General features: G+C 45.3%; 1 protein-coding gene across 1 annotated transcript in view; it reads right to left on the reverse strand.

Annotated features, from left to right (window-relative positions):
- CHD1 (chromodomain helicase DNA binding protein 1) overlaps nucleotides 1-26,454 on the reverse strand; it is a 1,544,591-nt gene that overhangs the window by 1,362,667 nt on the left and 155,470 nt on the right. The window contains exons 6-7 of the mRNA XM_086960963.1: nucleotides 21,717-21,878; nucleotides 2,000-2,256 (exon numbers count right to left, since the gene is read on the reverse strand). Of these exons, the coding sequence (XP_086817089.1) occupies nucleotides 2,000-2,256; nucleotides 21,717-21,878 (419 nt within the window). The remainder of the gene's footprint in view (nucleotides 1-1,999; nucleotides 2,257-21,716; nucleotides 21,879-26,454) is intronic.

A 26,454-nucleotide genomic window follows, 5' to 3' on the forward strand; every position in this document is an offset into this window, starting at 1 on the left:
GAATTGAGCGATGTACGCTCTTGACAATGCTTTGTTTATTGTCTCTGAAACTAATTTGAACTATAGCCTGTACAATTGTTCCCCCAATTGGCCACACCTTTAGCACCCCTTTAAGTCCCTAGTAAACGGTAACTCGAGTTTCTAGGGCATGGGTATAAAAGAGGGACCATAAGGGCTGCAGGATGTATTGTGCCACCCTAAGGGACCCCTCACCTAAATCATGCTGACTGCCACTGCAAGCTGAGTGTCTTGGAGCAGATACAAGTGAAAACACAACATGGTACACATCCCTTGCTTGCTGTACCACTGGATTCAAGCTAGAGTGGCTGATGAGGGGTGATGACCCGAAACTTGTCCCAGGATGCTGGTTTCCGGTGCAGGGAGGTCCTAGCATGGCAGTTCGGGCCGGACTGTTCCCATGAGGAGCTGGGTCAAGACTGATTTGCATATGGCTGGGACCAAACTGAGGAGGCATACTGAGCTACACAATGGTGGATTAAATGCAGATCTTTTGACTGGGGGTGAGTGGTTAAAATGTTTCTGCACTCCGCCCTTCAGCTTGTTGTATTTGCTGCGACACATCCCTGCTACTTGTGTGGGCATATCTGCATGACCAAATATGTCTCTATGATGTCTAAGTCAATTCTTGGATATCACAAGTGAACAGGGAAGACATGTTAAGTACATGTGGTGGACACTGGTAAAAACAAGTTCCCCAGCTTCATAATGGCTTCACTGAAATATATGGTATTAGTTATAAAACACCTTGTATTAATAAACCCACACTGATTCTAGTGGTGGGTTTATTAATACATGCACCCAGAGGGTACCTTAGAGGTGTCCCCTGAAAACCTACCAGCCTCTAGTGTGCTGGCTGACTGGTGTCGACCTGCCTGTCACCACAGACAGGTTTCTGACCCCCTGCAGGTGAGTGTCCTTTGTCTGAAGGCAGAAAAGCCTGCTCTGGCCCGAGGTCTTCACCTCCTCCATGCATGATGGCTAAGTAATAGGCTAAATATCAAAGTCCTCTGCTGCCTTTGATATGTGACCACTGCTTCCCCAGACGGGGGAAATGCCAATCCCCTGCCCTGGGTTCATTTGGCACCAGGACAGGCAGGAAATTAGATATACAGGGAGGCGTGGCCAGTCACACCCATAAGGTGAGCTATCTTATGTGCCCATCTTGGAGATGGCAAAATTAGGAACTCTTGGACAGGGTTATGCCCACATCCCATGGGAAATTGGCTGCCACCCTTCACTCAGCTTAACGCCCCTAAAACTAGTCTTTAGAGGAGCCCCTGGCACCAGACAGCAGATTGTCGACCTAAGAAGGAGGACAGAGGAGCCACAAAGAACAAGAATTGAGGAGCAGCAACTGACTTGGAGCCAACCCTGCCGGGATGCTTGCGGTTTCCGACTATTGCACCAAAGACGACTCGTCCTGCAGCTACTCTGCCTCCAAAAGCCTGTGAGGACAGCCAGCACTTCAAGGAGCAACTAGCATCTCAAGTGGAGTAGCGGAGCTACTTCCCTGAACCCTGAGGACTTCAGACCGCGAAAACTAGACAAAGGGAACTGATGTCAGTATGCAGACAGGGGCACTGTATCACTCCAGTGATGTAAAAGGGATGCAATATGCTGCACCACAACATAGCTGGTGTCCCCGGCCATCGTGGGAGAGCCACTGAAGAATCTCTGGATCCCAACAAGTGCCTGGGATATTCAGAAGATGAGGAATCCACAGATACAACTATCCATCAGAAAGGAATTGAGAAAGACAGGGTAGTATGTGAGATTGAAAAACTAAGGAAGCAGCAGAAGACAAGTTCATACAGAATTGATATCAAAAGACTACGTTCACATGGACACCTTTGTTTAGACACACTTTCGAAAATTAAGCTAATTACAAGGTTTAACCCAGCAAGTGGTTCAAATCTGAAAATATTTTTTGGGGGGGAAGATTCTGGTACTGTTTGAATGGAAATATATAACAAAATACCTCCTTTGCGTCCAATGCGAGATTCCATAACACGTTCAATTGTTTCAAACTCATCCTCATCAGGCTGTGGAACATCTGCTCCACAAACTACCAGCAAGTCATCCGAGTCAGTCTTCATCTCTTCATCTTCTTTGTAGCAAACATTAGAGGCTGTTTGGCGACGCGATATTCTCTTATCGTAATCATCATCATCTTCATCAGATGAATCCATTTGATTCTTTTTCTGACCAAATGCTTTTGCATGTTTAGATTTAATTCTAAAGGATAAAAAGTAGCACAGACTTCAGAAAAAATACACTTTAAACTAATAAGGGATAATTAGTGCCTTAAAGCAAGAGGACAAATTGAGCACAATGTTACAAAAACTATTCATGAAGACGTTAAAGGATTAATATCCACAATCAGGCGGTCATACAAAGAAAATTAGGCAGCTTCTACCATGCATGTTCACGCCCTCCTACAAACATTCCTCAAAATTCACCACATTTTAGAACTATTTGCCTATACTGAAAGTGTTCAGACTATCTGAAATCTGCAAATAACGACCTGGCTATTTAGTCAGATTTTTTCATTTTTTCCCCACATACTTTATTTGAAAATCATGACATGCTTTGTGAAATGAATAAATGCCACCATGGCCATTATGGGTATTATTCAACCCTTGAAGGAAAGCGAATTACAAAGGGGTAGAAAAAGTATTTTGGGAAAAGGAGAGATGGTGATTGTCGAACTAGATAGCAATCAAAAAAATAAATTGAGATTTTGCAGGTGTAGATTTTAAACAGAAAACCCATGTTAGGGTGGGAATAAAAAGGAAAATGCTACTTCCAGAGTATGCATCTGTTCTTGGCATATAGAGCTATAGATCTATATGCTTCAGCATAGACCGCCATCTGGTGTTGGGTCCAGATATTTGCACTTTGCTTTTGTTCGAAAAAGTCTTTGCAGTCACGAGGTAGGGGACTCCTCCTTTCGGTGATAGTGTGCATGGGCGTCGACTCCATCCCCAGATTGTTTTGCCGTAAGGGTAATGATGGAGTTAGTAAGAGTAGAAAGAGATGTCCATGTATAGTGTATCTAAGTAAGATGATACTGCAACAGATAAAGGTATCAGGGGAGGTGGGTGGGTGCATATGGATCTACAGCTCTATATGCTAAGAACAGATGCATACTGGGTAAGAACAATATTTACTTACCTGTAATCTGTGTCCCACGGTAGATAAAAAAGCAATAATTTGGCTATAATAAACCAAAACCCTTGGTAATAACCAACCAGGAAGTAAAGCAGCCCTAAGCTACAGTGAAAAAACTTCCACACTCATGACTATCCTAATCATTTTGTATAGACCAAACTACAGCCAATCAGGCGACAGCACCCACCAGAATTTTCTCCTCAGAGGCTCAGGCTCTCAGATTTTCTCGCACAGGAGTGAAACCAACATTATCGCCTGAGGAGCCTCTGAGGGGAGATGGGCGGGTGCATGTTAATCTATGAAAGACACTAATCCTAGAGAACCACAGATTACAGGTAAGTAACTATTGTTCTTCTTCAGTATTGGGGTGTCTTTCATCGATTCACATGCCTGAATCAGAGACGATAGCAGTACACACCATCCTGCTCATAGACGCTTCTTATATCAGAATGCATACACACGCTTTGCAAACAACAATGACATGTAAAATAGGCGTCTAAAACAGCATAGAGGAGGAGGGAGAACAGAGGCTCACCTTATTTAAAAAGATTGCGATGCACTGCTCGTCCCTCTGAAGTATCTGCATCGCTGGCAGCATCTAAGCAGTAGTGCCTGGTGAAGGTATGCTTGCTGGACCAGGTTGCTGCTTTGCAGATATGATGAAGAGGCACTCCAGCAAAAAGGGCTGTTGAGGGGGAGACCGCTCTCGTAGAATGCGCCCTTGGCAAGGATTGCAGTGGCCTTGCTGCTTGCTGATGGCATAGACTGACAGCTGAGGCCACCCAGCCGGCTATGGTCTGTTTAGATACAGCGTATCCTTGACGTATCCTTCCGTATGCTACACATAACTGGTCAGTCTTATGTAATGTAGCAGTTCGGTATAGATAGAATTTTAGACATCTTCTGATGTCAAGGGAATGCAAGGCTTTCTCCGCTACCGTTTGCGGATAGGGAAAGAATGTCTTCAGAATTACTGGTTCGTTAAGATAGAAGTCGGATGGAACTTTAGGCATGTAGCTTGGATTGGTTCAAAGCACCACTGAGTTTGAAGTGAATTGCACAAACAGAGACTTGATGGTAAATGCTTGAATGTCACTGACTCTACGTGCCGATGTCAGTGCTAGAAGAAGAGAAACCTTCCAGGTAAGGAATTTGAGATCCACCTTATAAAAAGGCTCAAAGGGATGGCGCATGAGCTGATTAAGTACTACATTCAAAAGCCAGGATGGAGGCAGACGCTGAATGGGTGGGAACATTTGAAAAAGTCCTTTAAAAAATTGCTGAATCACTCTAGTTGAATAGAGAGAGTTAGAGCCATCTTGACGGAACCTCGAAATGGCTGCCAAGAATACTTTCAACGCGGAATGTGTTAACCCCGATTTAGCCAAATGAAGAAAGAACAGCAAGATCTGTTCTGGTTTGGCCTGAATTGGATGTAAGTTAGCAGAATGACACCAAGCACAAAATCTCTTCCATTTGAGTTTGTATGTCTTAATCGTTGTAGGTGCTCTAGCATTGGCTAAGACTTTTTGGCAATCCGCAGGAATATCTAAGTGTGCTAACTCAAGGTGTTGAGGAACCAAGCTGCTAACATCAAGGAGGCTGGGTCCGGGTGACAAACTTGACCCCCTTGGATGGTTAAAAGGTTCGATATTGGTGGAAACTGAATGGGTTTGCACTCCGAGAGGAGGAGAAGCTTGGTGAACCAGTATTGGCAAGGCCATCTGGGAGCAATGAGGATAATGCAACACGGTTGTTTCTTCATTTTGTGGATGACCCGGGGAACCAAAGGAATCGGAGGAAAGGCGTATGCATATATCTGAGACCAATTTATCGAAAGCGCATTCCCGCATGATTGTTTGTGGGGAAGCCAGCTTGCAAAGTGTAGGCATTTGCGGTTCTGAAACGTCACAAACCAGATCTGGGTGCCCCCACTTCCAAAAGACTCAGTCCAGTGTCGGTTGGTGGATCTCCGATTCGTGATTGGATCTTGTCGCCCTGCTGAGAGAATCCACTAGTACATTGGAAATCCCGGGAACACGGACCGCTGAAAGAGTGATCCTGTGACCCAGAGCCCAATCCCAAATCTCCTGGGCTTGTTGGGGGAGAAGGGCGGACTTTGTTCCGCCTGTTTGTTTAAGTAATGCATACTTGTTGTATTGTCTGTTCGGATTAGTACTGATGACTCCTGTATGATTGTTCGAAAAGATTTCAAGGCAAAGAATATGGCCCGTAGCTCCTGGAGGTTGATATGCCACTTCCTTTGCTTTACATTCCACTTTCTGTTGACAGTCATCCCCTGAAGGTGTGCTCCCCATCCTTCGAGGGAAGCATCCGTGGTAATGGTAAACCTTGCCACTTCTGCCAGAAATGCGCATCCCTCCTGTAAATTTTTTACCTGAGTCCACCATCGAAAAACCTCCTTCATACGATGGGTTATGTGAATAATGTCGTCGAACGACCGTGAAACCTGCAACCATTGGAGGTTGGGCTCTTCTTGTAAAGGTCTCATTCTGAGACGACAGTTGGGCATTAGAGAGATGCAGGATGAGATTATCCCCAGGAAAGATTTGTACTTTGAACTGAAACAAACTCTTTTTCTTGTAGTTGGAGAGCCATTCTGCAGATCTGGTGTTGCCTTTCTCTTGAGACAAAGGCTTGAGCGAGATGGGTATCCAGTGTGGCTCCCAAGAAAGGCTTTCTTTGAGATGGAATGAGATGAGATTTGTCGAAATTGATGGAGAGACCCAGCGATTGGAAAAGAGACCGGCATCTCTGAACATGTGCGCTTGCCATTGCAAAAGAACTGGCCTTGATAAGGCAATCATCTAGGTATGGGAAGATTTGAATGCCCTCTAGGCGGAGATGTGCTGCTACCGGAGCTATTATTTTTGTAAAAACACGGGGCGCTGAGCGAAGTCCGAAGGGGAGAACTTTGAACTGAAAATACCTGCCAGCCACTCAATCGTAGAAATGTACTGTGCTTGGGGAGTATTGGCACATGAAACCTAACCAAAGGCCAGGTTCCTGCAGATTGGAAAAGGGCGGTGGTGAACCCGATTCGGAAAAAGGCATCCTCTCCTTGGACAGACCTCTCCAATCTACGACCCATTTCCCTCTTGCCTCACCTGGGTAAGGTTACGGAGAGGCACGTGAACACCTATCTCTCTCAACATCTGGAAGCGACGGATGGCCTGGACCACTCACAATCTGGGTTCAGGCCAAACCACAGCACAGAATCAGCCCTTCAGACAGTGACCAATAACATCAGAATGGCACTGGATGAGGGCAGCTCCGTGATTCTGGTGCTGTTGGACCTTTCCGCCGCTTTCGATATGGTGTCTCACACAGTGCTTCTTGACCGCCTAGGTGAGGTGGGTGTGGTGGGAGAGGCTTTGACTTGGTTGAGGAGCTTTTTGACTGGTCGTGCCCAAGAAGTTAGGCTGGGCTCCCACAAATCCACACTAAGGGAGCTCAATAAGGGAGTGCCACAAGGCTCATGCCTTAGTCCTACACTTTTCAATGTGTATGTGGCACCCCTAGCCAACTTAGCTAGATCTTTCGGGTTCACCCCGGTGTCGTATGCTGACGACACCCAACTCCTTTTCCCTTTCAAAACCCTCACATCTGCAATAAAAAGATCTTTTGCAGATGGGATGAGAGCCATAGCAGACTGGATGTCAACTAACCGTCTGCAGTGCAATGTGGGGAAAACGGAGGTCATGTGTTTTGGACAAGCGGCAACATATTGGTCCTCTGACTGGTGGCCCGTGGAACTAGGTCCTGTCCCCACTCCCAAGAGCTCCATCAGGAACCTGGGAGTGCTCTTTGACCAGCAACTTACTTTTAAGGGACATGTCAATCAGGTTGCTGGTACCTGTTTCCGGGCTATCGGGATGCTGAGACGAGCCTTTCCCTACATACCAGACCATCACAGAAAAACGCTCGTGCAGGCTCTGGTCATCAGTAGGGTGGATTATTGCAACGGGCTGCTCCTCGGAGCTAACGAGGAGCAGCTCAGTAAATTGCAAATAATTCAAAACACAGCAGCAAGGGTTGTCCTGAATGCTCCAGCCAGGACCCCTTCCAGTCCCCTGCTGATGAGACTCCACTGGCTTCCAGTTAGGAAGCGAGTCCACTTTAAGATCTTTTGCACCATCCATAAGAGCATGATAGGGGAGGGCCCGAAACATATGATTAAGATCTTCCAGCCCTACATCCCGGGACGACATTTGCGCTCCAGCCAACAGCAGCTCCTGCAGACACCAAGAGTAAAGAAGGCCAGACAAGGTGGCCGTGCATTAGCTTATGCCGGCCCAACACTCTGGAATTCTTTACCCCAAGAACTCAGGTCAATTTCCAGCCATCTGAGTTTTCGCAAGAACTTAAAAACGTATCTGTTTTCTGACAAATAAATCACTTCCCGGCCTCGCTACCCTATACTAACCACTCTCTTGTAACAGCACTAATTTGTGGCACAGTAATAGCGCGGAGATACCCCTTCGGGAGTCTAATCTGGCGCTCTATAAGAATATAAAATAAATAAATAAATAAATAAAGTAAGCGTCTTGAAGATAGAGGGTGGCCATGTGATCCCCCATTGAAAGAAGCTGGAGTATTTCTTGAAGTGTTAACATTCGAAGGTCAACTTCTTTAAGTATTTGTTGAGGGCACGTAAGTCAAGGATGGGACGCCATTCCCTCGACTTTTTCCTTATGAGGAAGAATCTGGAGTAAAAGCCAGTTCCCTTCTGCAAATGAGGAACTCTTTTGATCGCTCCCTTACGAATCATTGAGTGTATTTGGGTGAACAGCTTCTTGATATGAGCTGGAGGTGGGCCCTTGGGAGGAGAATTTGGGAGGATTTTCTCGAATTCTAAACTGTGACCCCTGGCCACTATATTCAGGACCCACTTGTCTGTAGTAATTGCGGACCAATTTGAGTAGTATTGGGATATTTTTCCTCCAACTCTTGACTGGGGGAAAGGTAGAGATGGTGGCAGGCAGCGGGTCTCACTGTTTTTTATTCAAATCTCTTCCACGGTAGGAGGACTTTCTTCTTGACAGCGTGTAAGAGTTACCTCTTTGTCGGTAAGACTGCTATTTGTAGGGTTGATACCGTTGGTTGGATTGGGAGTTAGATAAGACCTCTGCTGACTGTAGTTTCCTCTGTTTGAAAAAGATCCGCGTCCTTTAGCTCCTCGAAAGGACGACTTGCGAAATTGCAGGCTATCCAAAGATCGCGCCGTTTCAGTGTCGTTCTTTATGGCTTGTAGAGCCTTGTCAACATGCTGGCCAAAGAGAAACTCGCCATCAAAAGGCATGTCAATTATCTTGGTCTGGACCTCTTCGCGAAACGATGTGGACTTCAGCCATCCTTGTCTTCTTAACACCGCAGCACCTCCCAGCTGTCTAAAGCCTGTAGACGCCACGTCTACTGCTGCATCGATTATTTCTGCTGAAGCAAGCTCGCCCTCTCGTAATACCTGCTTTGCTTCAGATCTTGCAGGTTCTGGTAACATCTCAACATAGGGGGAGATGTCGGACCACATCTGCCTGTCGTATCTCCCTAGTATTGCTAGGGAGTTCGCAGCTCTTACAGTGGTTGCAGCCATCGTGGAGACCTTCTTTCCGATGGAATCCAAGCTCCTGCCAACTCTATAAGATGGAGCTGAAATAGGTAAAGATGGGTTCCTGGTACGTCTTTGAGCCGCTTGAGCGATGACAGAATCTGCCTTAGGTTGTCCGCTGCCTTGTACTTTTTGTCTAATCTGGGTAGTACAGCTGGAAGGAGAATTGGGTGTTGCCATAATTTTCAAACCTTCCTTCCATATGAAGGCAATGATGGGAATCCTTCTGACTTGTCTTCGCGGCTGATCTTTAAAATCATAAAGAAAGCACTTGTCTTTCTTTATTTCCATTGCGATCGAGAATCTCTTAGTAGCCCTCTCCATCAGTACATGAAATCACCCAATATCAACTGGAGGTGAATCAGCCACAGCTGGGGCGGAAGGTGATGGCGTCTGAATCTGATAATCATCCCACTCCGACAGACTAGATTTATCATCCACTTCTCCGTCTTCCCTATCCTCATCAGTGGTGTTTGCTGCTTGAGAAGGCGCTGGAGATTGTGGTCTTGGAGATCTCAAAGTGGATATAGAGGCCTGAGGCATGGGAGTCGATGGAAGAGATGCCGCCGACTCCAAAGGAGGAAAACGACGATGATTATCTTGTACCATATACTGTAAATTATCAAGAAGCGCCAGAGGCATCTGTGCTGAGGGAACTGTGGCCGGAGCTTGATCTATGGATTCAGAGAAATGTTAGTCGTCTGGATCCTCCTCTTGATATTTTATGAGCAGTTCCGGTGGACTAGTAGCAATGCGGAACCTGTCATCAATGTCAGATTTCTCCTCATCTTCATCTGAATCCAGCAATTGGTCAGGCAATTTAAGCGGTGATAGAGCTTGTAATGAGGAGCCACGTCTCTGAAGCAAAGAAGGTGACGTAATGGTTGGCTAAAGGAGGTCTTAGATGGTGTAGAAGACCAACAGAAGACGTACACTTTGATAAAAGTGGCGTCAACGGTTTCTTCGTAGACGGTGCCATCATCGACGACGACGGCGTCGACAAGACAGTTACTTTAAGCGATGGTGTAATCTTCGTCGACAGTATTTGAGACGAAGAATCTTTCGTCGACTATGGCGTCGTCGTCGGGACATTTTTCGTCGACAATGAAGCTGTCGATGTCGAGGCAGCCTTCGTCGACTGTGGAATCTTTGTCGACGAGGAAGTTTTCATCGACAGTGGGGTCGTCAACGTCAAGCAAATCTTTGTCGACGGAGCACTTGTGCTCCGTCGACGATGTAGTCTTTGTCGACGGGGTCGTCGACATCAAGCTGCGCTGCTTTTCGTCGACGAAGCACTCGTATGCGGCAAAGCGTCGACGATGGAAGGCATTATCTTTGCCATCAAAATAGGCCTTACCGTGAACGAGACCAGCGTCGACGGTGAAGAGGCCGACGACAATCATCTTGGGCTTAGGAGACGAGAAGGTTACCGTTGACGTTGAGGTGGCGTCGACGATGGAACCGACGACGACTCCGTCAGAGGAGTAGACTTTTTCTCCTGAGGGAACATCTTCTCAGGAAGCCTTTTAGAGGTCAAAGACTTTCCAGTCTTTTTAGGGGGCGACACAGATCCAGAAGGTGGAGAAGCCTTTTTTCCAGAAGACAGGCCAGAGCCTTTGGAGGGCTGAACCTTCCTCAACACCTTAGCCCCAGTGGAAGATGAATCTTCCTCAGCCTTCCTCTTCCTAGAAGTTTTAGATGACCCTGAGGCCACACTTCCTACCTCAGAAAGAGCGCTGCATTGGTCCTTTAACTTCTGTAGCCATAGAAGAAGGCGTCCTTCCCTGTCCCTGAGAGTCTTCTGAGGGAAGGTCCTGCAGATTTTACAATCTTCATGATCAGGATAAAGGCAATAAATGCACTTTTTGTGGGGATCTTCTTCAAAAAGCCGGAGCTTCCCACAAGAATCACAAGGCCTGAAGTGAGATTTCTTAGTAGATGACATCCTGGATGAATACATTCAGTCAGAAAAGTGAAGTACTGAGCAGAGCTCAGGGAGACTCCCTTCACACAACGTGTGGTAGAAAATCTGAGAGCCTGAGCCTCTGAGGAGAACATTCTGGTGGGTGTTGTTGCCTGATTGGCTGTAGTTTGGTCTATATAAAATGACTAGGATAGTCATGAGTGTGGAAGTTTTTTCACTGTAGCTTAGGGCTACTTTACTTCCTGGTTGGTTATTACCAAGGGTTTTGGTTTATTATAGGCAAATTATTGCTTTTTTATGTACCGTGGGACTCCCACTCCGACGACTGGGAAGGTTTCAGGCATGTGAATCTATGTAAGACACCCCAATACTGGAGAAGTAGCATTTTCCGATCAAGACATAGGAGCTGTAGATCATATTCTTTAGCATAGACTATACAGCAGTTACTCTCAAGCGGTAGCTAACTTGTATCTGTTGCAGTGGTCTGAAATAGTGTTCTTAAAACAGCTTGGCCCACACTACCTTGTTGTTTCGCTAACACATCTACACAATAGTGTTTTGTGAATGTGTGTGGTATAGACCATGTTGCAGCCTTGCAAATATCATCTACGGGTATGTTACCTAAGAATGCCATGGAAGCCTCTAGTTTGCGTGTACAGTGTGCTCTAGGGGGAATTGTTAATGTGCGTTTAGCTTTAATGTAACATATTTGTATGCACTCAACTATCCACCATGCAATACTTGCTTTTGATATAGGATTGCCTTTATGCAGTGGTGAAAAAGTAACAAAAAGTTGTTTGGTTTTCTTAAAAGATTTAGTTCTTTCAATGTAATAAAGTAATGCTCTCTTAACATCTAATGTGTGAGGAAAGAACACGGGTAACTCAACAGACTGGTTGAGATGAAAGGCAGTAACAACTTTGGGTAAAAATTTGGGGTTAGTCCAAGAACAACTTTATTTTGGTGAATTTGTAAGAATGGTTCTTGTATGGTTAGTGCCTGGAGCTCACCAACTCTTCGAAAAGATGTGATGGCTATGAGGAAGGCTACTTTCCAAGTGAGAAATTGTAGTTCACATTTGTGCAATGGTTCAAATGGTGGGCCCATGAGTCTTGCAAGAACTATATTAAGATTTCACACCTGAGAAGGTGGAAGTCTCTTGAGTCCTTCCATAAAGGTTTTGATAGCGGGTACACGTAACGAGGACAAGTGTTGTCTGTGTTGGAAGTAAACTGCTATTGCAGAAAGATGCAGTCTTATTGATGTATATGCTAAGCTAGCCCGTAGGTGTAACAGATAGCAGATAATGTTCTGAATTGAAGCATCAAGCGGATTGATTTGATTGTTATTACAATAAATAACAAATCGTTTCCATTTTGCTGCATAGCATGACCTTGTGTTGGGGTGTGTAGCCTCTTTAATGACGTTCATGTAGTCTGGCGGGATTTCAGGTGCCAGATCGCAAGGTTGAGTTGACTGGGATCTGCATGCCTTATCTCTCCATGGTTCTGACTGAGAAGCTTGGGTGAGGGTTGTTTTTGATGAGGTACTACTGATAGTTCCAACAGGGTTGTGAACCAGGGTTGTCGAGCTCATGTGGGAGCAACTAGGATCATTGTGAGTGAATGTTGCTTCAGCTTCCGAACCACTAATGGAATTAGCGGGAGAGGTGGAAAAGCATCAGCAAATATATGTGAACGAATGATTCATAGCACATTGCCTCTGGACAATGGTTGTGGATACCTGGACGCAAAGTTTGAGAATTTTGCGTTAAGGTGTGTGGCGTACAGGTCTAGCTATGGGTAGCCCCTCATTTGGAAAAATGGGAGAAGAACTTGAGGGTGTAGTTGTCTTGGACGACTGAGCAGATCCGCAATTTGATTGTTTACTTCTGGGAGATGTTCTGCACGGAGATATATTTTTTGAGGTATGGCCCATCTCCATATGATTTGAGCTAGGTGTGAAAGCTGTGGAGAGTGTGTCCCCCCCCCCCCTATTTTGTATGTAGTACATTGCTGTCAGGTTGTCTATACAGAAGTATCTGAAATGCTTTCAATGCTAGAAAAATTGCTAGCAGCTCCAGATGGTTTATGGCGAGTTGTTTTTTGCTGTATAGTCCACATGCCCTGAATGGTATGTTTTTGAAGATGAGCTCCCCAACCGGTGAGCGATGCGCCTGCTGTGAGCACTATCTGTGGAACCGGGTCGATTAATGGCTGCCCTTTGGAAAGGTTTGTGTATTCCACCACTGCAGAGAGCGATGTGCGGCCGTCCATCAACAAGTATTTGTGGAGGACAACCCTGTCTCTATGGAGTTGGATGAAGCCTTCTTCCAAAGTCAATGCCTGAAGTTTACTAACACATTTGAGTGAGGTATAGCAACTAAAAATGTCACTTTCAAAGAGCAAAATTGAAGAGAGCAGGTGTGAAGGGGCTTACATGGAGGGCCCATGAGTCATGCAAGGACAATGTTAAGATTCCATGAGGATTCAGGTGGGAACCGTGGTGGAATTGCTCTTTTGAGACCTTCCATTAATGCCTTAACTACTTGTGTTTTGAATGAAGAAGTGTTGCCTATGTTAAGGATAGGCAACAACTGCAGCCAGATGTAATCGTAAAGAGAAGAATGCTAATCTAGAGATCTTTATATGAAGCAAGTAACATACAATGTGTTGTACTGTTGCATAAACACAGTGTAGGAAAGTTCCCCCTTTTTGCATGGTTACACCCCACTTTTTTCCTGATGTTTGATGCTCTTTGACTAAGTGTGCTCTCTGGGCACATGTAAGCCCTTTGTAAAAAGTACCATGGGTATCAAGGGCACTGTGACCAGGGAAGGCCTCTAAAGACTGCAGCACATATTGTGCCACCCTCAGAGGCCCTGTACATTAACACACACACTGCCTTTGCAGACTGCGTGTTTTGCTGCAGAGAAAAGAGAAGAGTCGACATGGCACACATAACTGTGTGCCATGCCTACAACACACTGCTAATGGTATAGGTAAGACACCACTCTAGCTGGGGGCACTATACCCCTGGTGAGGGTACAGGTGCAGTTGCGATGTACCCCTAAAGTGTCTAAGTCCATTCTTAGACATTGTAAGTGCAGTAAAGTCATAAAGAGTATATTGTCTGGGAGTTTGTCATTACTAACTCAACAGGACCATAATGGCTTTACTGAATTCTGGGAAGTTTGGTTTCAAACTGCTCAGCCCATTAAATCCACAATGATGCCAGTGTGGGATTTAATGCCAATTGCACTTAGAGGGCATCTTAAGATGCCCCCTGAAAAATGCCAGCTGCCACCCCCAGACATGTTTCTGGACCCCTGGGTCGAGAGCCTCCCACTCTTGGGTCCTGAAACAAAGCACATCCTGGGCAGAGGTGTTAAGCCTCCACCCCAAGGATGGGTAGGGTCTATGAAGGGGAAGCTCCAAAGGCTTGCCACCTTTGTGAGCTGACCCAGCCATTTGCTGCTCCCAGCAACTTGCTCCCAGCCGGTTCTAATCCCCACTTTCGGAGGGAGAACTGGTGGGAAAACCAAGATAGGAGAAGAGGTGTGTCCACCTTTGCCAACTCTACCCCTCAGGTGGAGGAAGCAAGACGAAGCACAACTCAGTCCCCGCCATCTTGAGCATAGAGGGGACCAAGCCAACCAGAGAGAGGCTTATGCCCCTCTCCCACTGGAGGGTGGGATAATAGAGGATGTGACCACCCCAAGCAAGGGACCCAGTGGTCCCAACCTGTACCTACCTGAAACCAACTAAATGTAGTATTTAGGGGCAACCCCGAACCTTGCCTCCTCAGACAAGCAAGAAGGAGGACAGAAGAGTTGTGCTGAAGAAAGAAGAAGAGGATACCAACTGCCTTGGCCCTAGCCCTACCGGCCTGTCCCGACCTTAAACTGCTCCAGCAGAATCCTGGCATGTCCTTCAGCCCGCAGCCCCATGTAAGAAACTGGCTCTATATATACCACACCAAAATGAGGTATTGTGTGTATGAGTCCAAGTGGCCCAAGAGGTAGGCAGAGGTTAAAGTTAGATAGAACCTTACTCTCTAAAAGTGGTAGCTTGGTTGAGCAGTAAGGCAGTATCAAAGGACAGTGTTAAGCATTTGATGTACAAACTCAGTCAGCAAATGAATTCACACACTCAAGAACTGAACTCTAGGCCAATTGTGTCTGTATAAAAATATGATTGTATGTATGTATGTATAAAATCAATTAAAAAAAATATTTGAAATAAAAAAAAAAAAGAAATTGAACTTTGATTTACAGGGGAGCAGTAGTATGCAACAATTAGCCAATACAGTACATTGGAATGAAGAGGCTTTTTCAGTAAATTACAGGTAAGTTACTTTTTACGTTACTTTTCTAACTCGGTGCTGGATACCTAGATTCAGCACTGGGCCATTTCCTGTAAACAGGTAAGAAATTACATTTTGGTTGCTCTTGCGATTTTTAAAGAATATTTTCAGATTTCCAAAATCCACACAGAATTTTTTGGGAGAAGTACATTGAAATGAATAGGCTTTTACAGTACATTGCAGGTAAGGTACTTTTCACGTTACTTTTCCAACTCAGTGCTGGATACCTAGATCCAGCACTGGGACAGTTCCCACAACAGGTGATTAAACACGTTTTGGTTAATTGTGAGATTTTTAAGGAATATTTTTAGATTTCAAAACTCCACACTTTGAAATTTTTTGGCAAAAAAGTGTCAATGTTATCCTGCGGAGGGAAAATAGGTTAACTGTTATCAGGTAAGTAATCGACTGTGGGATGCACTGTTGTTGCACCCTCACCAGCACTAGGGCAGCCGGGTGCAGAGTATTGAGGCCCAATGTTATCCAATGAGGGATAGGGGGGCCTCCGGTTTGTGGCTGCTAGCAAGCAGGCCACGATCTTTTGGGTCCGACCACCACTTCGAGGGGTGCGTTGGGAAGTCGTGGGTTGGTTAGGCACCGTTGGTTTGGGCACACAAGGCCGTGGGGCGTCAGGTGCAGGTGTGCCTTGGGACATCAGATTTTCTTACCCGCTGTGTTCGCAGTAGGGGGAGTCCTCTGCATTGAGGCAGCAGGCATAGTCTGGAGGCAGGTCAGGGATCGACGGATCTCAGGTCAGGATCACCAGGGAGACCTCCTTGTGGTGTTTTTCCGCTCGGCCGGGTTCGGTGGTTGCAGAGTGGCCTGGATTCACAGTCTCTGGCTGGCACCAAAAGCTGCAGTTTGAACCAGTCTGGTATTCACTGGAGATACAGTCTTTGAAGTGAAGGCAGGCAGGTCCACCGGGGTTTTTGAAGCTGCTGGCTGCAGGAGACACCAGGATTTCGTAGGAGCAGGTTCGAGGGGAGACAGGCCTGTAGGGCTGGGGCCAAGTCAGTGGGTGTCGTCCTCTTGTTAGCTCTGCACGGCTCTTCGTCCTTATCTTCTTTTCTTGTCGTTTCTGGATCTGAGGAAGGAAGGTTCAGGGTGCCCCCTAAATACTAAATTTAGGGGTGTTACAGGTAGGTAAAGGGCAGGGACCAATGGATCCCTTCCCTGGGGTGGGTACACCCCCTATTCTACCATGTTCGAGTGGGAGGAGGGCAGAAGCCAGTCCCTGGTTGACTGCGTCCCCCCATCCTCAAGATGGTGGGTACTAGAGGTTGTACTTCACGTCGCCTCGCCTCCTCACCTTAGGGTTGGATTTGGTAGAGGTGGGCACACCTCTCTTCCTCACTTATTTTTCCCACTGGTTCTCCCGCATAAAGTGAGGGGTAGAACCTGCGGGGACCAGTTGCTGAAAGCAGCAAATGGTCTGGAGAGGCTCACAACGGCGGCATGCCTTTGAAGCTTCTCCTTCGTAAACCCTGCCCATCCTGGGGGAGGAGGCGTGGCACCTCGTCCCAGGATGTGCATTGCTCAGGCCCCAAAGAGCAGCAGCTCTCGACCCAGGGGTCCAGAAACATGTTTGGTGGTTGCAGCCTAAGCAGCCACTCAGTCAGTTCTCTTCATGAGGTCATAAGACCCAGCATCTGCCCTAGAAAGGATCAGGAGTCTGTCTCTGCAGTTACCAGAGAATAGTTCCCAAAGGAGTGCCCCTCACTGTGACTTCTTCACTTTTCTCATTTCACAGGCCCCCTCAAAGGCTGTGAACCATTTTGTGATATCATCACTCTTCATATTTAAGGACAATCCCTTTGGGTATATAAGGATCATAAGATTGCTCTTTATCCTCATTGAGTAAATTGCTGCAGCAATTGATGGGTGCGAGGTCCATCTCTGCTCTCTCTCTTTCTAGAGCCAGCAACCTGGTCTCTAGATCCAGTCTTTTGTCAGCCTTGCTAAAAGGCTGTCCTCCTCATTGAGGCTGTCCTTAATGTCATCAGTGGTACCTGATCCAACTGAGTGCGATCTAGGTACGGAGAGGTCTAATCTTGGAGTAATGGGTACTTGGACCCTTTTCTCCCTTGGAAGTGGAGGGGGTTAATCTACCAGGTCATCCCCTTCCCCTCCTTCCTCATCTGACTGGTCTTAACCATTTTCAGATGGGTGGTCCTTAGCATACCCAGCCAACACCCCCTGAGCTTTTGTTTGGTGGGATGGGAGCCCATGATTATGGTTTTAATTCTGCATTGGTACCTGACCTCCTTGAAAGACAAGTGAAGGTAAGGGGTGAGGTCAAGCTCCTCAACCATGTCCTCTATGTCATTATGGTTATTCTCACTAACAGCTGGGTTCTTGTTTTGAGTTAAACTTCTACCCCCTCTAACCCTAGCTACAGTGTCTTTATTTTTCTTAAATTCTAAAGGGACTTAACCAAGGCCCTAACAAGACTTTTAGTAATTTTGCAAAAACTGGCAATTTGTATGAATATATTATTTTAGTTATTTTATTTTCTAGAACCAAGCAAGCCTGGGACAGGTAATTACTTTGTAGTAAAGAAACAGTTGTGATACAGTTTGGATTTGTAATAGTATATGCACTTTGTTTTTGACTTGCAGCATGGTTTCAGAGAAATGCAATAATTTGTAAATACAGTATGTAAACGTGAATGGGCTTTTCAGTAAAATTACAGGTAAGTTACTTTTCAGATTATTTTTCTTACTCTTTCCTGCAAACAGGTAAGTAAAATCGTTTTTGTTAGTTAGTGCAATTTTAAAGATTTCTTTAGGTTTTCAAACTCCACACTTAAAACATTTCCATGAAAAACAGTCAATGTTATCCTATGGAGGAAAATAGTGTTCTTGGTTAAAAGATAAGTATTTGGTAGTCGGAGTTGAGGTTCTGGGGGCAGACTCAGTGGTCTCTCAGGGTCAAGGATGCACCTGTGTTACTCCCTTAGTGGCACTAGGGCAGGGTGCTGAGGCCCAATGTTATCCAATTGGGAACAGGGGGCCTCCAGTTGGTGGCTGCTAACTAGCAGGCCATTTGGTTGGACTTTAGTTCAGGGCAAACGGGGAAACAAAGTAGCACCAAAAGTTCACCCTCAGCCGCACTAGGGCGGCCGGGTGCAGGATGCTGTTTCGACATCGGGCGCCCTGTTGTTTTCAATGGGGAACTTCTGGTTTGGAAAGGCACTGTAGGCTTGGGGACGAAGGTCTTCTGGGTGCGACCACCACTTCGCGAGGTAAGTTGGGAAGTTAGGGGTTGGTTAGGCACCGGTTTGGGCACCCAAGGCCATGGAGCGTCGGGTGCAGGGGTGCCTTTTGTGGTCGGATCTTCTTACCAGCTCCTGGTTGCGGTTGGGGGGACCTTCTGGATTTAGGCTGCAGGCGTCGGCTGGAGGCAGGTCAGGGGGTTGTCGGATCTCAGGTCAGGATCGCTGGGGTTGGCGGATCTCAGGTCAGGATCGCCGGGGTAACCTCCTCGTGTTGTTTGTCCACTCGAGCTTGGGCCATGGACGGCGGGTCAGAGGGGTGTGGATTCACGGTTTCCGGCCATGGCCAGAGGTTGCAGATGAAAAAATCCAGTGTTCACGGGAGACAAAGTCTTTGTGTTTGAAGGCAGGCAGGTCCTCCAGGGTTTACCAGGTTGCTGACTGCAGGACACACCGGGATTTCACAGGAGCAGGTTTGAGGTGGAGACAGGCCGGTAAGGCTGGGGCCTAGTCAGTGGGCGTCTTCCTCTTTATAGCTACTGCACAGCTTTTCGGTCTTTCTTCTTGTAGTTTCTTCTGGCCTGAGGAAGCAAGGTTCAGGGGTGCCCATAAATACTAGATTTAGGGGTGTTCCAGGCAGGTAAAAGGTAGAGACCAATAGGTCCCTTCCCTGGGGTGGGTACACCCTCTATTATACCACCCTTCAGTGGGAGGGGGCATGAGCCTGTCCCGGGTTGGCTGAGTCCCCCCAACTGCAAGATGGCGGGGACTGAGTTGTGCTTCACCTCGCCTTCCCCACCTGAGGGGTGGAGTTGGCAGAGGTGGGCACACCTCTCTTCCTCACTTGTTTTTCTCGCCGGTTGTCCCGCTCAAAGTGGGGGTCAGACCAGTGGGGATCAGTTGCTAAGAGTAGCAAGTGGCCTGGGGAAGCTCACAAAGGCGGCAAGACTTTAAAGCTTCCCCTTTGTGAACCCTGCCCATCCTGGGGGAGGAAGCCTGGCACCTCGTCCCAGGATGTGCATTGTTTCAGGCCCCAGAGAGCAGCAGGCTCTCGACCTGGGGGTCCAGAAACAGGTCTTGTGGTGGCAGCTGAAACACTAGTGGTAGGTTAGTTGTCAGGGGGCATCTCTAAGATGCCCTCTGTGTGCATTGTTCATTAATCCACACTGGCATCAGTGTGGGTTTAATATGCTGAGAAGTTTGATACCAAAGTTCTCCGTTGTCAGTGTAGCCATTATGGTGATGTGGAGTTCGCACTTACAATGTCTAAGAATGGACATAGACACTGTAGGGGTACAAGGCTCGTGCACTTGTAACCTCCCCACTGGTATAGTGCCCCCAGCTAGAGGGGTGACTGACCTATGCCAGGGCAGTGGTTTGTAGGCATGGCACACAAAGATGTGTGCAATGTTGACTCTTCACTTTGTTCTGCACCAAAACACGCAGTCTGCGAAGGCTGTGTGTGAGTGTAATGGTACAGGACCTATAAGGGTGACACAATAAGTACTGCAGTCCTTAGAGGCCTTCTCAGGTCACAGTGTCCTGAGAACCCGGGGGGCCCATTGACCAGGGGCTGACAATGCCAATTGGGTTTAGGCTTCAATGCTGTTTTAGGAAAAGAACATAGGCCAATCCGTCACAGACATCAGCTTGTGACTGCAGTCGCAAGTCTTGAACCCAGTCCGGCGTTGAGAGATCCCTTGATGGACTCGAAAAGTCAACAAAAACATCGAAAAGGGTTAGTCAAAAAGTGAATTAGGGGTTTGCTAGGCTGTCGCAGAAAAAGAAAGAACTGACGTCAGCACGCAGGGGCGGCGGCTATGTAGGCATCGCAACGTCATGCAGGCGACACAGAAGCGGAGTCGAACAACGAGCAGGGGTACTGCTTAGAAAAAATTCTCTGGATCCAGTCTTATGCCTGGGGGTAATTCTAAGGTAAGAAATCTATAACTATCAATCTCTTTCAGAAGAAAAAACATAACACCTACTAGGCTCTTTGTAGGCATCTGAAACATGCAAATCAGCACAGACGGAAAGGTATTAATCACTCCAAATAAATCGCTGATAACTTTGGTTGTTTTCCAACCCTCCCCCCCCGCTGCCCCCCCCCCCACCACCACCACAACCCTCCCCAGATCAACACTTTTTTAACCCAGGCCGGGTAACAAGTAATACATTATTAAACTGGATTACTGAAAGCTGTTTTAACTTTAGATTTTTTTTCTGGCAGGGGAGACCTTTTACTTATAAAAAGAGGAAAGAATCTTTCTCCTACTAGCTGTGGTTGTAGCCCACTAAAACTCATAACTTTAAGAATGGAAATAGCCAATGATGAAGCATGCCACAATTATGTGGGTGAGGGCCTTGCAATCCCCAGGAGCACATCTGTCCCAAATAGGTGAATATAGATAAGGTAAGCCATATTGTTCAATTATTGTGTGTATAGAGAATGGGGTACCGAGTCTTCAGCAATAACAGCAGTGTCTCTCCAAAACAGCTCAAGCATTCTCTATTAAGTTATTCATTTTTATCTTGTTGTTCTTACTAGGTTTGCTCTTGGAGAAATTATTTCCCACATAGTCCCTCGAGTAGATGGTGAAGTAGATTTTAAACGAAAAATGTTGCTCTCTACCCTTCTGAAATGTGATTTCAGCAAATCATTGGTAGGAAGGTTTAGTTTCAGGATCTACTGACTCAAATAACCCATCTAAGGAAGCACAGGAGCCTGGGGAATCCAATTCCAGGCTCATTCAACACAGGCCTGGCGAGAGTTTACAAAAATAAATCCCATAATGGATTGAGAACTTAAACAAAGGTTTGTCTTAAGGAAATTGACCAGTTTTACAACGATAACACACCAACCCTAAAAGACAACAATCCTGTTCAATTGAACTCCAAAGTGCAGGCTTCAATGTGCTATCTTGCTAACAAAATCAAGTTTAAGCAGAAGGTCTTCCTATTTTGAAAGAACTAAAACATTCTGATCTGATCTCCTACATGAAAGCGGTATTGACTATGGAAGCTGGTCTGGTGCATTAATAACCAATCGACTATGAAGGTACTCGTAAATATATAGGCATACTCATGATCTCCGCCTGACTGACAGTCATGGGCCCATAGGAACGACAGACGCAATCCTCTTACTGGTACTGACGGGCCTTCCTGACGGTGCCAGGAAACAGCAACAATCGCTGCAGGCCCCCCCAGCCCCCATAGGAAAGTAAGGGGATGCACACGAGAAGCCCATCTTTGCATCCTGCCTGACAAGTGGAAACATGAGGCACTTGATGCAGCAGTTGGCGTCACTGGATAAGGAGTGTTCATGCATTGATGTCTCAAAAATTATTTTAAAAGGTCAACATTCATTCAGACAAATGAACAATCATTCTTACCTATTTGGAGGTTTCCTGCTTTTAACCTTGTGGCTTGGATGGTAATCCGATTCACTTCCCTCACAGCTGCTTTTCTGTCCATTTGTTACCGATTCAGAATCTGAACTGGAGCTTGTATCTGACTCAGAGTTGGAACCAGACCTGGACATATTCCATTCCTCACTAAGAATGGACAGAGGAAAAATACAAATGCATTTTCTATTTACAAACTGATAAAAATGTCCAACTGCAATATTCGTATAACTTTAAACTAAAATATTCTTTGTAAGAACTCTGGCTTTGATCTGAATCAGGTGTTGACTCCTTCAGGGACAACTCCTGTCACACAAATTACCAAACCTCTTCGCATGAAGAAATGAGGCACTTGAGACAGGTTAATTTTACTCTTTATTCACAGACAAAATGTAATGTTTGCAGTAAGAAGCCAGGGCAGTTCAACCAACTTGTAAGTTCCTCCATTATTTCATTTTCTTTGTAAACAATCACAACCTAATTCAGTCATGAACATTTTACACGCCTACCAATCCATTAGGGATATGTAGCTTATTGACAAGTGCTTTTCGATGATTTGTTGTCGATGTCTGCAGAGTTATAGGACAAATAATTATCCACTGCTGTTTGTCCACCTGCAATTAATTTGGTTTTAAATGCACCCTATCAACCGCACAAGGTCTCTGCATTTTTGTTTACAAATCATACACATCAAGCCCTTTATTGGGCTGTACAAATTAAAATTAGGAACTTATCCAAATTTTCCACAATGGAAGTCCCTGGTTCGATTATTTATTAATTTTTAAATGCAACATACATCTCGCAAGTGGGCTGCGTATTTCTGCTTCAAGCACTATATATACATACATATATACACACACACACAAGAAATAGTTCCTGAATTCTAGGTGGAGAACCGCATCTTTATATGGAACACTGTACACCACAGATGCCCTAAATCAGCTCACCTCAAATGTCTGTTTTTCTAGCAGAGTTTTTAAGCACTGGAGTAGCACCTAGTCATCTACGCCGAGCTCGAAAAGTGACAAACCTATTTTTGCAGCAAAGTCTTTTAAGCATTGGAGTACCTAGTGCTACCCACGTCGAGCTGAAAAATGACATCGGTCCAGTGGAAGGCCTTATGCCGAAACACCTCGGCCACATGTATGGATTTTTTGTTGTTGCCGTTATTGATGTTAGGATGAATAAAATAGCTTTTTATGTGGGTCATGTTCAAGTTTTTAAATTTGTTTGGATTGCAGCTTCATTCTTGATCCTTTGAGCTGGATGAATTTGTGCAGAAATTTGTTAAGTATAATGCTATATTTTCATTGAAAAGAACGGAGTTGAAATGTGTTAAACCACTGAAATTTGCACTAATGGTTTCCAAAGAGCAGAACCCATTATCCCCTATCTTGCACTACCCACCATGCCGCTTGGTGGATATTTGTTTTATTTATTCTTTTCACTGCCATTGCCAAAAAGGTATTTTGAGCATGTGGGTAGTGTGAGGTATTGCAAGTGCTGTGTGCTTTGAAAACCATAACTGACAAACTTCTGTGTTTTTACGTTTGAAACAAAACCATAACTCAGTCTAAAATTTTTCAGTAAATTTTAGGTTGTTTTTTTTGTATGCACTTGATTTCTAACCCTTGCTCTCCATGCTAGGATATGTCAGCAAAAAATGGCTGCCACACCATCCACAAGAGGCCAATTCCCTGGGGAGAGGAATAAGGTGAGGGAGAGGGCTTTGGCCACAGGGCCTGTTTCCCATTCAATTCCTGTGTCCAGTCAGTGATGGGCAGCCAACCTATGCTGCGTAAATTTCAGTTGTTACACCAGGAGTCATTACATCACACTCATTAAATAAATGGTTTTACATCCTGAAATGGTTGGCGCAAGAGAAATGTTCATTCTTGCAGTAGCCAAGTAGATTTCTTTTTACCATGGTTCCTGCTTGGGAACTGCAGTTGTGAAAGACAGAAATCCAACTCACAAATTTGATAATCCAAAATGCTTTCATTAGTTTTGTGGATCTGTTGACTAGTCTTAGAGATCTAAGACTTAAAAGAGATGCCTCCTGTCCAAGCTACCGGGAAACAAGCTTCAAGAGGCCATTTGTGCAACTGCCGAGCTAACCAGTGGTAACTGGACCTGGGCTGGACCCTACTGCTGACCTCTGACACACACCATGTGAGCCTTCAAGTGGCTCTCCTCAGGAACTGGGGGGCTTTAGAAATGTATCCCAGTAGAGGATTGGGACATAATGGACTGATGAATACACAAAAGTGGGCTGCCCCTTGAATCAATTCCTATGTTTATCTACAGAGTTCTGTAAAGATGCACTACTAGTGGGGGCATCTCATAAAAAGTTACGGACTGGCCTCACACACCGACCGGTGTCATGCTTCATCATCGGCTCTCCTCGCCCTCTAAAAACTTGGTTTGAGAGAGGGCGGGCATACACCTGAAGACAGGGATGCACTTCTAAATCTAAGTGATGGCCGTAGGGGAGTGATACGTGATTTAAAAACCATTACATTAGTCCATGTGAAATGCTTTAATCAAATGGTAAATGTATGGTGGTTAAAAACAAAGTGAACGGTGGTATGGGATATTATTCTCCCTTCACCGTATGAAATGTGGTCGACATGTTTCTGCTGAGGTGTCCCCGAAGGGTACGTAGCATTTTTCAGGAACTAAAAAAAAGGGGGAAAAGGAAAAGGGAGGTGTTGTATACCCTATGTATCCACTTCCTTTTAACTAGTGAAAAAATGGAAGGAAAATCCATGTTCTTGATAATGGTCATGATGCGGGGTGTTGGATCTTCCCGGTGTACCTCATAGCTCGAGGTGTCGCATAGCAGGCGTAAGCATTCCTCTTTGTACGTACTATAGTCCATCAGGACTATGGCACCCCCCCTTATCTGCCGGTTTGATGATTATGTCATGGTTGCTCTTCAATTGGTCCAGAGCTTTCTCTCTCCTTTGGTCATATTCTGGAATCCCTTCATATTGTTGAAGTCGATTCTTTTCACTTCTGTGCGGACCGCTTGTTCAAATGCCAGGACATTGCAGGATATGTTCTGCTTCAGGGGAGAGAAAGTGGACTTCTTCCGTAGTACAATGCTGGTCCGGTCACTGTCCAGTGTTTCGTTTTCGCCAAAATAATCTTTCAGCTAGTGTGATCTTGAATGAACAGGTGGTCCATTAGTTCTGGATTTCACCTTTTTATGTTTGCTTTAACTAGGAACCTTGGTCCTGGTTCTTTCTGAATACTGGTGACTAACCCTTAACTACCAGTAGTAATTTTGTGTGTTTTTTTCCCTACAGAATGTCTAAGTAGGTCCTTCCACCTCAGCCCTCCCATGGAGCTTTTAGGGTAGAAATACAGGGTAAGAGTTGGTTTACAACCACTTTTTAACGGCGTGAGTACACGTTGCACCTGCCACGTGTCTCATAAAGATCACTTAACTCCACCACGCGCGCTATAGGTATGACGCGGGATGGATGATGTTTATAAACTATTTGTTTGCATACTCACACGGTTGGTTTGTATGTTTTGTCTTTGTTTTGCCTTTCTCTACAGAGTTACTCTCAGAGGAACTATACCAAGAGGGTAGTTTAGTTCAAAACCACTTTATTTCGATTAGTGAAAATCATAAAAAGCACACAATAGGCACGAGTACATGTTCAGGGGAATACAATTACATTCAATTGATAACGCTATTAAAAATGAACAATTAAAATATTAAAATGTTTTTTAAAAGGTTAGAGAGTATTTCAAAGATTTCATAAGTTATCGCCAGTGCTATTAAGTTGTCTAGTCCAGGTACATTTTTTGAGGCGGAAAGCAGCCACCAAAAAATTTGCAACACCAAACATTATTAGTGGGGAGTCTAACTGTTTTAAGTAAAAGAGAGCTGGTTTGGCTTGGACAAACCCCTTGTTTTTAAGCAACGGGGTAATATATTTTTTCCTGGGCAGAGAATAAAATTTACAGAAAAACATAAAATGTAAAGTGTCCTGCAATGAGTAGCTATCACAATCACAAAGGGACAAATCCTCGGGCTTAGCCCACACCTTGGAATCGTTTAACAAAAAATGAATCTGGTTAAATCTTAATTTAGTTAGTAACCAGCGGTGAAACGGGATTGACACAACCGTTAAATACGGTTTGATAGCAATAGTTGACTTGGAGATATAGTGCTCCCTCAGTGTAGGTTTCACAAGTTCTCCGCTCTCCCGCTCTTATTCTCTGCATTTAGTAAAAGTCAATTTGAACCATTCCAAGTCAGCTTTAACAATACATTCTGGTTTGCAAAATAAATCAGGGCGGCCCAGGGAGCTTAGGGTATTTTTAATGTATGCTAGCCACGGAATGTTTTTCATATTGTCCAGACGTAAGCAATCCCTTAAGATTGCGTGATTCAGGGTTAGGTTAGGGTTCAACCAAGTTCTTAGCCAAGAGGGTAATATCCCATCTACATAATGTTTTTAGCCCCTCCCCTGATCTAGCGACATGATTTTCCTTCCATTTTTTTACTAGTTAAAAGGAAGAGGATACATAGGCTATACAAGACCCTCCTCTTTTCCCCCCTTTTTTAGGTCCTGAAGAATGCTATGTACCCTTCGGGGACACCTCAGCAGAAACATGTAGACCACATTTCATACGGTGAAGGGAGAATAATATCCCATACCACTGTTCACTTAGTTTTTAACCACCATACATTTACCATTTGAATAAA

The sequence above is a fragment of the Lissotriton vulgaris genome, chromosome 3_1 (assembly GCF_964263255.1).
Source record: "Lissotriton vulgaris chromosome 3_1, aLisVul1.2, whole genome shotgun sequence".
Lineage (NCBI taxonomy): Eukaryota > Metazoa > Chordata > Amphibia > Caudata > Salamandridae > Lissotriton > Lissotriton vulgaris.